The sequence below is a fragment of the Eutrigla gurnardus genome, assembly GCF_963514095.1.
Source record: "Eutrigla gurnardus genome assembly, chromosome: 16".
Classification (NCBI taxonomy): Eukaryota; Metazoa; Chordata; class Actinopteri; order Perciformes; family Triglidae; genus Eutrigla; species Eutrigla gurnardus.
In genome coordinates, this window is record NC_139927.1 from 13,508,230 (window position 1) to 13,522,349 (window position 14,120).

General features: G+C 39.7%; 2 protein-coding genes across 2 annotated transcripts in view; one reads left to right on the plus strand and one right to left on the minus strand.

Annotated features, from left to right (window-relative positions):
• scara3 (scavenger receptor class A, member 3) overlaps positions 1-14,120 on the minus strand; it is a 102,789-nt gene that overhangs the window by 88,490 nt on the left and 179 nt on the right. The gene's annotated exons all lie outside the window — the stretch shown is intronic.
• Positions 38-14,100, plus strand: knl1 (kinetochore scaffold 1). The gene is made up of 32 exons (XM_084030543.1): positions 38-176; positions 852-886; positions 1,088-1,124; positions 1,239-1,298; positions 1,476-1,558; positions 1,643-1,698; positions 1,781-1,802; positions 1,903-1,940; positions 2,033-2,085; positions 2,367-3,108; positions 3,283-3,335; positions 3,790-4,402; positions 4,524-4,570; positions 4,834-5,455; positions 5,541-5,593; positions 6,175-8,352; positions 8,930-9,050; positions 9,158-9,216; positions 9,310-9,408; positions 9,504-9,619; positions 10,063-10,153; positions 10,236-10,352; positions 10,443-10,530; positions 10,706-10,768; positions 10,854-10,893; positions 10,982-11,086; positions 11,245-11,345; positions 11,551-11,616; positions 12,218-12,327; positions 12,502-12,623; positions 12,877-13,002; positions 13,471-14,100. Exons 2-32 carry the CDS (start codon positions 858-860, stop codon positions 13,565-13,567), a joined length of 6,207 nt encoding a protein of 2,068 aa, XP_083886669.1. The 5' UTR covers positions 38-176; positions 852-857; the 3' UTR covers positions 13,568-14,100.

Here is a 14,120-nt window from a genome sequence, read left to right on the forward strand (position 1 = left end):
TGTATTTCACTGCGCATGCGCGTAGGCGGCTAAATTCAAAAAACCGAAGACGTTAGCATCGAAGCTCGTTGACATTAGCTGCACCTCGACATGAATGCTATTTTAAGTTAGTTAAGAGGTAATAACACGGCCGTATCAACTGTAAACCCGAGGAGATAACACAAAACAACCACCAGGTATGCGTTGCAACGTTAATGTTTCTTTGGTGTTTTAGTTATTTTTCCTGTTCGCAATGTGAGTGACAGAAAGAACACGAACGTTACCGTAACTACTTTAATAAATGTGATTATCCTGGCTACCGAGGTCATTAACCATCAGTTTGTTCTTGGTTTTGTTGTTGTAATCAATGAAGGAAAATCAGAACTCACGAAATGCATGTTTTGGGGAAAAGGGTGTTTTGTTGACAAAGAGGAAATCCTCATTCCAGCCAACGTCACATTTTTGCTATTAAGCGTCACTTAATGGAGTCTGGTGCGATTTTCCAAATACGAAATGGGGTGCAAACGTCTACATATTTTTTTCGAAAGGAGCAATGCATGAATGAATGAATGAAACCTTTATTGCCCCCAGTGGGGGATTTGCTTTGCACATGAAGCATACAAGATAAAATAAACATAACATCAGACAAGAGTATACATCCATATCGAGTCATTTAGCTCTGTCGATACCATTAATAATTGTGCAACTATAGATTGCACCAACTCGTAGTTTGTTTTCATGCCATAGAGAAAATTTCAAATTTCCCACATCACTAACAAGCTTATCGAGGTTCCTTCCTCAACCCAATGAGCCAACAGTAATTTCACCGAAAATACGATCTTTATCATGCTATGTTTTCCTTTTGTTCGCAGTTAAAAATGGAGCCTCTGGATCCTGCCAAGAATGAGTGAGTATAAATGATTTTAATATTGTGAGAAGGGGGCGGTGATGTGTGCTTTGTGCATTGACCTTACCTAAAGGCAATCTCTCTGGAGCTGGTGTTAATGTTAATTTGTGATATGGCTGTATTCACATTGTAATAATAAACACCCGGCATGCCCACCATACACACAGAGCTGAATGCTGCGATACATGTTTTATGTTACAGTGAAGGCGGTGGATTCTCCAAGCGACGCATTTCTTCGGTCAGTGCCACACATTACTTATGGAAAAAAAACACTAAGCTTATATACTGTTTTGTTTTATTTGCCAACAAATCATTAGCCCGAACCATAACTGCTGCAATTGCTCATTTTTAGATTTTAAAAGCACCACGGAAATCGATCAGATTCCCTGACCCACAGCAACAGGAAAAAGAGGTAACTGATTGATTTATTTTGATGTGTTTTTATATGTTCAACTGGAGATGTTTGTTGTAATTGTTGTCCGCTCCAACCATAATATATTTTTAAGTGTCAAATGTCACCCTAACAAGGATACATTTTAGTGGCAATAACTGAGTTCATGGTTTTATATTTTACTATATTTTCACCTAGGTGGAGTGTGCGAAACCAGTGGAGAAGAGGATTTCAAGAAGAGTCAGTTTTGCCCCTGCCAACGATGTTCTCCTGTTCTCAAAGTAAGACAACAGGGGTGGAAAAAGTCAGACTTAATTTTACACAAGGATATTGACATTTCAATCTAATCGATATCTTATTTACAGGGATGTAAAAAATGCCTCTCCTGTCCGAAGTCCTTTACAAGAGTTAATAACGACAAGTAAGTGGGTAACGTTAGCATGTATACGTATGTGATTGTTATTTGAGCAGCCTTGTAATATTTGTCCTGTGTTGTTCCACAGCAGCAACAGCCACGCAAAATAGGTACGTCAAGCTTTGCACATTCAGGTTTCTATCTTTGACTTACAAACCAGACAAAAATGTTCTGTAGTAATAACACGCATGTTGTGTGGTTGCTTTTCAGGGTCCAGGTCGCTGAAGATGGGATTCAACAAATTATGGGTATGGATATTCATTTTTCAATGTCAAACAACTATTACCACATGTTCACCCGTGTGACTCGTACTACTCTTACTTCATGTCTTTAAATTTAGGAATGGAAACCCTATTGAATGCTCCTCTACATGCTTCTCAACAAAGGGATATGGTGAGCTTAAAGTCACTTAGATTTGTGTGTGTGTGTGTGTGTGTGTGTGTGTGTGTGTGTGTGTGTGTGTGTGTGTGTGTGTGTGTGTGTGTGTGTGTGTGTGTGTGTGTGTGTGTGTGTGTGTGTGTGTGTGTGTGTGTGTGTGTGTGTGTGTGTGTGTGTGTGTGTGTGTGTGTGTGTGTGTGTGTGTGTGTGTGTGTGTGTGTGTGTGTGTGTGTGTGTGTGTGTGTGGTCATGCTTTACTGATCTTTAATTCTCACAAAGCTTTTTATTTTCAACAGGTCAACCATAATACTAGGGCTGACTTAGGGGAGAAAACGATGATATTTGCTACAGATGATGCGTTCATGGACATGACCCACAGTCACACTATAAACATTGCCGATGATGCAGAATTACTTGCAGATATTTCCCTCCAAAACTATGGCTCTTTACCTACTAGAGGAGAGAAAACGGTGATGCTCACTGTGAATGACGGATCCATGACTATGACCCAAAGTCAGACTGTGAACCCGCTACCCACTACCAGAAACATGGATTTAAGTGTCAAGAAGAGAAAAGTATCCTCGTCATCACCTTCTATGGATCCTGGATTTGAAAACTTCCTTGCAAGTCTCTCCAAACCAAGTGACCCCGGTATTAATCCTGTGATCACCAGAAAGACGTGTGCCCCCGACTCATCCCCTGAAGAAACAAACAGCTCCCATAACAAAACACAAAGGGCTGATAAAGAAAATCAGGCCCCAACTTCTGTTTCAGCTGTGATGGAGAAATCACTAAATACATCCAAGAAGATTGAGGAATTATCTTATGGAAGTGCACTCCGTTTAGAAGAGGATTTAAGCATGGATATGACTGAAGCTCAGACTGGCGGCATTTTGGGATTCACTGATGATGATCCTTTACAGTGTCTTTTCCCAACTCAAGAAATGTACTCCCGCCATGACAGCAGACTGTCACAGACAGCAGAGAAGACCAAACCGAAGCAGAGCAGCAAATCGCTGGCATCGTTGAAGCCCAAAGGTACTGAATTTTCCTTCGTATTTAACTAACTGATTAATGTAGTAATTGTTTCAGGAACATTCTTGCTCTGATTTAATAAATGCCATCTTGTGTGTTTTGGGGATGCTGATATTATTGCACATTTAATGATTGAATACGGTTATAATAGCATCTTATTTAATTTCCCAAATTTAGATACAACATTCTTGAAGAATCCATCTCTACAGGATTTTAATCAAAGAAATAAGGTGAGTTTTATAATGACTGTATTTTGTTGTATTTTGCTAGAATTAAGCTAGAAAACAAGCTTTTTCTATTACTGCTCCCCGACTCTGGAATAGCCTCTTACCACCGTTGACAATTAAAAATCAAATTTAAAGTCCACCTTTTTTTTTGTTTGTTCTTTGTTCAACCCACACCTTTTGTCAAGTCCCTTCTTAATTTATTTCTAATGTCCTCTTACTGCTTTTTAATCTGTTTTGGGGTTTATTCTACTTCCCTTAACTTCTTATATTATGTCTTGAATTATGTTTACCTGTATTGAGGCAGATCCTAACCCATCTGCCTCAACTGGATAGCACTTTGGATCAACTCCTGTAGTTTTTAAATTAGCTATATAAATAAGCTGAATTGATTTTTATTGATAGTAGTATATTTTTCAGAATTTTGTTCCAATGTTCTTCAATGTTCTTTCATCTTCAGGGCACTCTTGATTCAGAAGGTGAATTCAGAGAGAAAACAATGATGGTCACTGCAGGTCATGAGTTTATGGATGTGACTCGGTGTCACACAGTGAACATTGAGAGTGGTTCATTAGCTCCTCCAAACCAAAACTTGGCCAATGCTTCATCTGTGGAGGAGAGAAAACATGGCACTTGTGTTGGCTCATCAGCTCATAGTATGGCTCCAGGATTTAAAAACCTCCTTTCGAGTCTCTCCAATGCAGACGCCCCCAGTGGTAATCCTGCGGTTGCCAGAATGGTTCCTTCTAAGGCAACATCCTCGAAAGAATCTGTTGACAAAAACAACTCACTATCCCAGTTTCAAAGTACAGCTGGTAAAGAAAATCAGTCACTAAATACAACCAGGAGCATGGGAGGATCCTTTAACGGAGGCGGAGTCTGTCCCGAAAATGACGGGAACATGGATATCACTGCAACTCAGACGGGCCGCATTATAGGACTCGCTGGCTCAGATGATCCTTTCCAGTTTCTTTTTCCCACACAAGACATGTACCCCTGTCGTGAAAGTCTGAAGAAACCGATGAATTCAGGAAAAAAGAACAGCGAAGTGCTGGGATCATCTAATCGCAAAGGTATGGAAACAACATATCTCCCTTCTTTTTTGAAATGAGAGAGAAACCGAACCACAGGGTATGTTTGCCTTTGCTAATTTATTTATTTATTTATTTATTTTTTATTCCCTATCCGGTACAGAAACCCCACTGAAGCCAGCTTTAAAGACAATGGTGCAAAGAAATCAGGTGAGCTAAAGATTCACCTCCTTAAACTTTTTTATATCCTACGTTACATATTGATTCACCTGAAATAAACACATTTGTTAAGTCGTGTAGAATCTCAGCGATTGCATTCATTTCTTTCTTTGGAAAAAACTGTAGCATACTTTACTTTTATGGTCTCTCCAAAATGGTCACATTTTTAATAATGAATTGATTAGTAATGCTTCATATCCAGATTGATGTTTTGACTGTAAACTTACAGTGGTTGTTTTTCCCCTCTTCCCCAGGACAAATTTGACACTGAAGATGACTGCAGAGATAAAACTTTGAGGTTTGCTGCAGACAATGCCTGTATGGATGTAACACAAAGTCACACCGTTAACATCGTCACTGATTTGGATCTGCAATCGCTCGAAGATTCTGTGTTTTTGCCCACATGCGGAGAGAAAACCATGAGGTCCACTGCAAACAATACAGCTATGGACATGACCCTCCCCCTTGCACGTAATGTAGTATCAGATCCACCTCTTCCTGTGAAGAAACACAAAGCCGAGACAAGTGGTCTGCCTAGAAATCCATATTCATCAGCAGGCGGTTTGGATCCAAGATTTTATACAAGCCTCTCAAAACCAAGTGTCCCGAGTGTTAGGAGAATGACGCCGACAACTGCACAATGCTCTAAAATTGGAGACTCATCGAATGGAGTAACAATCTCTCCAGAAGATGATGTGAGCATGGACATGACCGAAGCTCAAACAGGCTGCATTTTAGGAATCCCTGTTGCAGATGGTCCTCTGCAGTGTCTCTTCCCCACACCAGACATGTACACCCAAAGTGGTAGTTTGAAGAAAGTGGAAATGGCTTCACAACAGCAGCACAATGAAACGCTGGGATCATTTGACCGTAAAGGTAAGGAAATGCCAAACTTTTTGACAGCGAAAAGGCAACAGAGAACAGAGATTGTTACTTACTTATTTCCTATCTCCACATTTAGGTATGGATACCTCGATGGCTGCTTCTTTAAAGAAGAAGATGCAAAGATATCCGGTGAGTAATTTCATATTTTACATGTTTGTTTAATGAGTGAATCACAATACCATCCCAGAATACTGCTTTAAACTAAACTAACATCACAGCTGCACTAATAATATAAATGATTTGTCCTAACAACTGATGAATTAACTAAAATGGGACGGGGGGGCTCATTGTGCCAACCTCAAATATGTGTCCATATCTGCTGGATGTGTAAATTGGGCTTACATGTCCGCAATAACAACTTTACATGTTGATGTTTTAGACTTGATCTCCCCCCAGTGGCCATAGACCATTGTAGCTTTAAATGCTGTTTTTGCCTGAACATTTCTGTAACATCTGGAAACAGCACATTGTACAAACTAGTTATTTTCAAGCATAACCCAACCCTTAGTGGAATTAATTCACATCTCCTTTATAAAGTCATTCATTTCAGTATAAAGAACCTCTGATTGTACTAGTTTCGATTGGACTAAATTAGAAAGTGGTATCAGACTTTTTTTATGGGCGGTGCCATTGAAATAGTAAACGTTTTAATCATGATGATGTCTGTGTCCTTTAAAAGTTGACATATTTCCTATGACTTTCTCCCTCAGGTTCAGTTTGAGGCTGAAGATGAGTGTAGAGAGAAAACAGTGAGGTTTACAGCTGACGATGCCTGCATGGATGTGACAAGGAGTCACACTGTAAACATTGCCACTGAATTTCAACTGCAGTCCCACAAAAATGTGGACTTTTTACCTGCTTCTGGGGAGAAAACGGTGAGGTTTACAGCTGACGATGCCTGCATGGATGTGACAAGGAGTCACACTGTAAACATTGCCACTGAATTTCAACTGCAGTCCCACAAAAATGTGGACTTTTTACCTGCTTCTGGAGAGAAAACGGTGAGGTTTACAGCTGACGATGCCTGCATGGATGTGACAAGGAGTCACACTGTAAACATTGACACAGATTTACACCGGCAGTCCCACCGAAATGTGGACTCTTTACCTGCTTCTGGAGAGAAAACGGTGAGGTTTACTGCTGACGATGCCTGCATGGATGTGACGAGGAGTCACACTGTAAACATTGCCACTGAATTTCAACTGCAGTCCCACAAAAATGTGGACCTTTTACCTGCTTCTGGGGAGAAAACAGTGAGGTTTACAGCTGACGATGCCTGCATGGATGTGACAAGGAGTCGCACTGTAAAAATTGCCACAGATTTACACCTGCAGTCCCACCGAAATGTGGACCTTTTACCTGCTTCTGGGGAGAAAACAGTGAGGTTTACTGCTGACGATGCCTGCATGGATGTGACGAGGAGTCACACTGTAAACATTGCCACAGATTTACACCGGCAGTCCCACCGAAATGTGGACCTTTTACCTGCTTCTGGGGAGAAAACAGTGGGGTTTACTGCTGACGATGCCTGCATGGATGTGACAAGGAGTCACACTGTAAACATTGACACAGGTTCTTCTAACATTTTATCCACCCATGAAACCACAGGTTTTCCTTTAGCTGTGGAGAAGACACATCATCTGCATAGAAACCGATCTTCATCAGCAAACCCGTTGGATACAGGATTTAAAAACTCCCTGTCCAGGACGAGTGGCCCCTGTGTTACCACCAGAGCAGTGGCTCCTGCTGAACCGTCCCATAATGAAACTGTAGAAACAAATGGTTTCCTGGACCAACGTAAAACACAGAAGCCTTGTGTGGATTCTGCAAAGGAAGCTCCCTGCTTTCTTTCAGCTGTCAAGAAGAAACCATATGAAACCATGGCAGAAGGTCCAGAGGAAGATGTAAGCATGGTAGTGACTGAAGCTCAAAGAGACTGCACTTTTGGACAAACACATACAGATGAGCCAAGTCAGTGCATTTCTTCCACACATGACTCGAACCCAAATTCTGATCATTTGAAGAAAACCAAGGTCACGTCAGACCAGAGCAATGAAGGGTCGGGATCATCCAATCCTGATGCCATGGAAATCCCAAACCTTCCTGATTCTACTTTATCACAGAAGGTGGAGAGTCCGCCCAGTGCTGTTGACCATGATGTCGATGCAGCACCTTCACGGAAGTCTAGGCGGATGAGTTTGGCTGACCTTCAATCAAAAGTAAGGCGTTTGAGCCACATAGTGAACACAGCTCCTGATGCTGTTGCCATGGACAGCCGCATAGCACCTTTGCCTCAGCCGGAACACGACACGGACAAAAACCTAAACGATAAAACCAAATCCCTACCTGTAACTGAGCCTGAACTTCAAATGGGTTTGGTTAACACTATAGAGAATACAGAAGCTCAAAGTCTTACCCAAGGAGAACAACCTTTAACTAGTACTACTACAACTCCTTTCAACTTGAAGACCCAACAACTTATGTCAAGACTCTCAGTCGGAAGCTTTAAGGCTAAACTCCCCCAAAGAAGCAAACCTGATGATCCAAAGAAGGTGAATTCTATGGGAGAACATACAAGGACGCTCACTGTCAATGTTACTAAACAACAGAGCAACTTTGACGATGATTTGAGCAATATTTACAACGAAGAGCTCGAGAGCTACGAAGATATGTCCGAAACGCTCGACATTAGTCCTCAGAACGCCGCTGAAAAAACGAGGGCTTCCCATGAGCTCGACATGGAAGAGCTTCAAGAGGAAGATGTGTATGAACTGGACTTTATTGGTGCTCTCCATGGAAAGAAGAGACCTTTGCCAGAAGATGAAAATAATATGGAGGATGAGAAGAGAATGAAAACATCCGCTGAGGTAGCCACTGACGTTGAAACGGTAAGTCAAATTAGAGCCTTGTACATTCTAAAATTATGGATAGGGTCCTAATTTAACTTATTTATTTTGACATGCCTTAAGTCTTTGGTGTCCTTATTGTGATAGTATATCATATTTTTGTGAGAAATCTCCTTGTTTCCTGGGATTTAACAGGAATAAAATGGAAATATAAGGTTTATTTGCTCAGGCTTTATTTACATTACATTAAATGTGCTGAAAACCTAGCTTATATTATATCATATCATATCATAAGCAGTCATAAAACTAGTTTTACTCTCGGGCCTCAATAGCTCCTCCATGCCAAAATTTCTGTGTATTTTCCCCACAAATAAGTTCAAAATGTCCTTGAAAAATGTTGGGAATTATACTGTAAAATGTCCTGTTAAAGGTCCTAATGAAACTAACAAGTGAATGAAAACCAGATTTGTATTCAAAAGTGAAACTGAACAGCAGATTGAGGATATGTATGTAGGAAATGAAGTATTCTGAAGTATTTGATTTGAGACTTTCCAGTATATTGTGTTATAGTTTCTTATTGAGATTCTTAATTTGTAATTTTTTTTATCGTTTTTATCAGTCTCATGTTGGGCAGTGTGACAGCAACATTTCTACAGCTCCAAACGCGACCACACAGACCACAGATTACTCCAACAGCAGTCACACAGCCAGCACCAGATGTGAAGCTACATTTGAATCAAGTAAGTTGTTATGGATTCACATCGTTGTTTTCCTGGCGTAATATTGCTTCCCTAGACTCTGTGTTTCCCTCTCAGTCAGTTATTGTTTTGTTTTTTGTTTTTTTCAGCTTTCAAACAAAGCCTCTTTGAATCTCAGCTTGAGGACTATACCAATGATGTACAGAGGGTATTTTGTTGACTTACTTATTCAAAAGATCTTTGAAATATTCATTTTATTGTTTATTCAGTCATTTATTGCCCTCAATGTGTTTGATTACAGAAACTTGAAGATGGCACCATTACTGTTTTAGAGTTCTTTAAGCTCTTCAACATAGACTTTGTCATCCATAATCCTCGGCAAAGCATCCTTCCTGGCAGAGTAGGTTAACCTTCATTAATATTAAATAATATATAGAAAACAACAGCCAAATAAAGTTACTTGACTTTTGTTCATTTTATTTATTTTTTGAACAGCTTTTGTCAGACACAGATCGCACACCGATGGATTTATTGAAAGATAGGCACATCAACCGCCCTAAACAGATGGTGTATGAGACAGATGTCCTCAACCTCACAGAGAAGGTGGAGGGGTATGTATGCTTGAGATTGTATAACACATTTATGTCTGAGAATTGTTTCAAACTTTCAATGTTTACCGTTGTGGGGTTTTTCTTCCCCTGAAGAGTGTTTGTGTCTTGTTTTAGGCCACTTTAAAGGTACAATGTGTAGTACCTGCTCTGGGCTCCCCCACTTATACATTAGTCAACTAATCGGTGGATCAGACACCCAGTTCTGGTCAAACTTGTACCGCCAATTGAAGGTCTGTCCCCCTGAGTAGCTGCTCACTCCCCCTGGTGGCAGGGAGAGAGAGAAAAAATATGAGTAATCCTCATGCTATTGCCTCTTTTATGAACAAGTTGTATTTACAAGACGGGACTGGTCGGGTTCGTTAAAAGCAGCATACATAAAGCATAGATAAATGCTGTTATGAGAAGTTCACACTAAAACACAGGCCTGTTCTCTCCTCTTTTAGGTTGAAGGAGCGAATGCAGGACCTGGACAAACCAATGAAGATTGTTAATAGACCTTTGTGGGAGGAAGTGAGATATTCTTCAGAGAAAGAGGTATTAAAGTAGTAAAGTGATAAAACAACAGTAGAAAGAGTATTGATTCCTGACCCTCACTGTGTTTGTTGGAAATTCACAGCTCAAATCCTTTGATGCAAAACTAAAAGAGCGATATAACCTCTTCAGAAAGTTGAGCAAAGTTCAATCACACGAAATGAAGGAGGTGTTGTATACGAATCTTGTGCGGGCTAATCTGGTAAGAGTCTCCACACAAAAACACTGAATTACAACATTGTGGTACTTTAAGAACATGGATGGTTAAAGGCCTTTTTCCCCATCTTTTCAGGAGGAGCAACAGAGGTCAAGACGAATGATCGAGGAAGCAGATGGGATGCTAAAAAGCTTGGATGACTGTATTTGTGAATTAGAAACAGGTATGGCTACTGTGGGGAGGTGACTCGTGGCTCCATGCAACCATGCCACCTTCTCTGTGTGAATGGAGCAATGATTTAGACTTAATCTAATGGGGCTGTGTCAGTGTGAATGTGTTAACGGGGCGGGCAGAGCAGGAGGTGAAAGGCTGTAACACTGTTCTTTCCCATCATTTAGAACTTGCTGTGGTTGAAGAAAAAGGCTTCGGAGACAAACCAAGTCTGCAATCATGTCTGGGAGGTAACTATTCCATTATCTCGTTTATTAATTTGTATGTGCTTGAATTGAATCAGTTATTGATTTTTTTTTTTTCTTCTTCTCCAAGAAATGCAGAAAGTTGCTGAGGCTTTGGCGGATGATGACCGGTGAGTTGAGAATATTATTAAGTATCTTTTTCATACAGAAAGGTATAATTTTTTTGTTTCTTATTCTTATTCTTTGTTCCCGCCACAGACAATTATCCGAACTGGAGATGCAGAAGAAGCAGAACACAAATAAACTGAATAGGCTGAAAGCAGAAACGAAGAACCTTGAGAGCCACGTCACTGTTCTGCATATGTCAGTTTATTATGTTGCAGCTTAAACAAATGTCACATTTACTATTTCAAAGTTTTTTGTCAGTTGTCTTGTCAGTAATTACAATTCCACAGCTGTTTTTCTCCATTTGAATGCAACGACATTAAAGTAAGAAATCTTTTTGTACATTCTTACCTCAGGGTGAATGAATGGAAGTTGGCAGAGAAGAGCGACAACTGCACCGTCTACACTTTCCTCCACGACACCTTGCATCTGCAGTTGGTGTATGAAAAATCCAGTGGTAAGTGTCTGGTTGTTGTACTTCTAGCCACTCTGATTTCAGGAACTGCTTTACATTAAAAACTATTGCTTACCAACCAAACTGTACACATGAATGTAGTCTATTTACTAGGCAGACGTTGCATGAAAATGTGTTTACAGCTGCATTTTGATGGGGTTTTTTCCAATGAATACTAATTCACTTTTTTTTCTCTTTTTTTTTTAAGGAAATGATGCTGATGATCGGTCTGAGAAGAAAATATCAGACATCACATTCAAACTTCAACTTGATGGTGAGAGGGAAACAAACAATGCAATAAGTAGTATGTCATGTCAGAATCTGTGATGAATATTGTGTTTGGATTAGGGATGTGACGAGAAAAGATTTCATTGCACATCAGGATGACAAACACTCACAATAAGTTGATCGGGGTGAATTTTATTTATGGGGTTGATCGTGAAGTTTTTTAACAAAACAATTTAAATATTTGTAATGTTTATTTTTTATATCTGCAGGGATAAATTATAATTTATGATTACCTTTAAAAAGATGCGTCTCATCTGTGTCACAACAAAAAAATATGGTTCTTAACAAAATGTAAAGCGATTCCAGTATGTTTTAGTGCCATTTTTTAAGAGTTTTAAACACATTTTGTTGATTATCCAGATAATATGGAATCACAATTATTTAGTTCGGAGTTATCGTGACGTGACATTTCCACATTGTCCCATACCTTGTTTGGATTAACATGAGCTCATACCTTGATTCATGTCTCTTTCTCATCTCCTCATCTGTATGGCTTTCATGTCACGTGAACACCACTTAGCTGTGTGGTCTTTGCATTGAGGCGACATTTATTTGTCAAACTAAAGTACATTTTGTTTTCTAACTAGGTGGGAAGTCACAGGGCCAAGCCCGCCTCGTTCACAAACTACTCTCTCAGTACATCGATGGAGAAAGCGATCGAGTGGCGAAGTATCCGACGAGCAGACATGTTCCAAATGTAGGTGTGATCTAAGATTTGTTCTGCTGATTGACAGAGAGGTGCTTGTGTTTTTGCAGCATGTTGTACTTTATCTTGTAGTTTTCAAATTTGCATTGTGGCTTTGGTGGAAATAACATTTTACACAATCTATAAGTGTTAACCAAGGTTTTGTGTTTTGTTTCGTGTTTGAAGCTGCTCAATGAAGTTGGCCTAGTGGTGAGTCGCTGTCGTCTGCTGGGAGAGGAGTTGCGTCTGCTGAAAATGTGGGGAGGGCTGAGGCTCGGTATACTCGACATCAGCTGTGTGGACACTGAGTAAGAATCTTTTGAGACAACTTTATAATTTAGCCTTTGTTAAACCTTTATTTCCAGTACAAAGACGATCCATTGGCCTCAAAATCTACAAAAGATGACGAGAGAAATTTAATTCTCAGGGCAATGTGACTTCTGGACATTGACTTTATGACATTAAATATTTATTGAGGAGCCCATCACAAAGTAATTGCACTAGCATTCCATTGGTAAGAACAAGTATAAAAGATATCCTTTCTTCCTTTCCTTCTTCTAGAGTGCACATTGTCTTCAGCGTTCTCAAGACATTTTCCAAGTTTGAGGTGATCTTCTCTGTCAGTTTGATCGACCACCTCTATGTCCTTCGAATTCAGAGCTTCAAAAACATGATCGGAAACACAACGTAAGTTTCACTCGAATATACGTTTGGTAGAAATAAGTCGGCCGATGCTTTCCTTGGATTTGGGGCAATGCAGTTTTAAAAACATTCAAAATAATGTGTTGTGGCAGCAGAATTACATTGTTGCTGACCTGGTGTCTAGACCACAGGTGTATCCGACACTTGCATCTCTGTCTACACCCACTCTGTGCAGGCTTGTAACCACTATCTGAAACATATATTATGCTTCAGGACAATGTTTTTCTTGATATTATGTGGGTAAATGTGAGGTTTTAGGGTTTATCAAAAATGAGAATTTTTCAGGCATATTTCAAATGGTAAATAGTCGTTATTAATCCACAGCTACTGTGTGATTTAAACATCATTTTTTGACTCTTGTGGTGTCGACACATTGTGGTGTAAAGAATATTTAAGTGACATAATGCAAAAGTTTCTTACAAACAATTATTTGATATTTTCATGTGTTTGCAGGATCCAACAGATTGAGGAGACTGTGGCGTCGTTCAGTCCGGCCAAGAACCTCCTGACAAAGATGATCAAAAAGATCCATGAAAATCTGCTCTGTTGAGAGCAGAACGTTTGACCCCAATGTTCCTTATTAACTGGCATTATTTAAAAAATGTTATTGCATTTAGTTCACATTGCTAGAATACATTGCTAGATCAGTCACTGTCCTGTTCATCAGATGTTTGGCCAGATGTTTGTTCTTGCATGAGGAAGAGTTGAATACGTTCGTCAGCGCTTCATTACCAATGTTATGATTATTCAAGTCATGCTCAGTTGTGTTCGTTATGCCATCTATACTTATATTTGCTTAGTGATCATTTGAACCACTTAAAAAATTAATTACGGTCTTTTTCACGGGTCTGGAGTGCACAACGCCGTTTCCAGAGTCTTATCCAGATGGTGAACATGGACCGAGTACTTTGTTTTGCCTATAAATGTTGCATTTTGCTGTAGCTTTGTACAGTACTGAATATATGTAAATATATTTCTCTTTATTTTGTTCATAATGCTATTACGACTTCTTCTGATCTATTGCTTCTTAGGGACCAGTAAACAATGTGTGCTTTTGTCATTGTACTTGTAAAATAAATGTTAAGTGCTTAAAAAATATTACG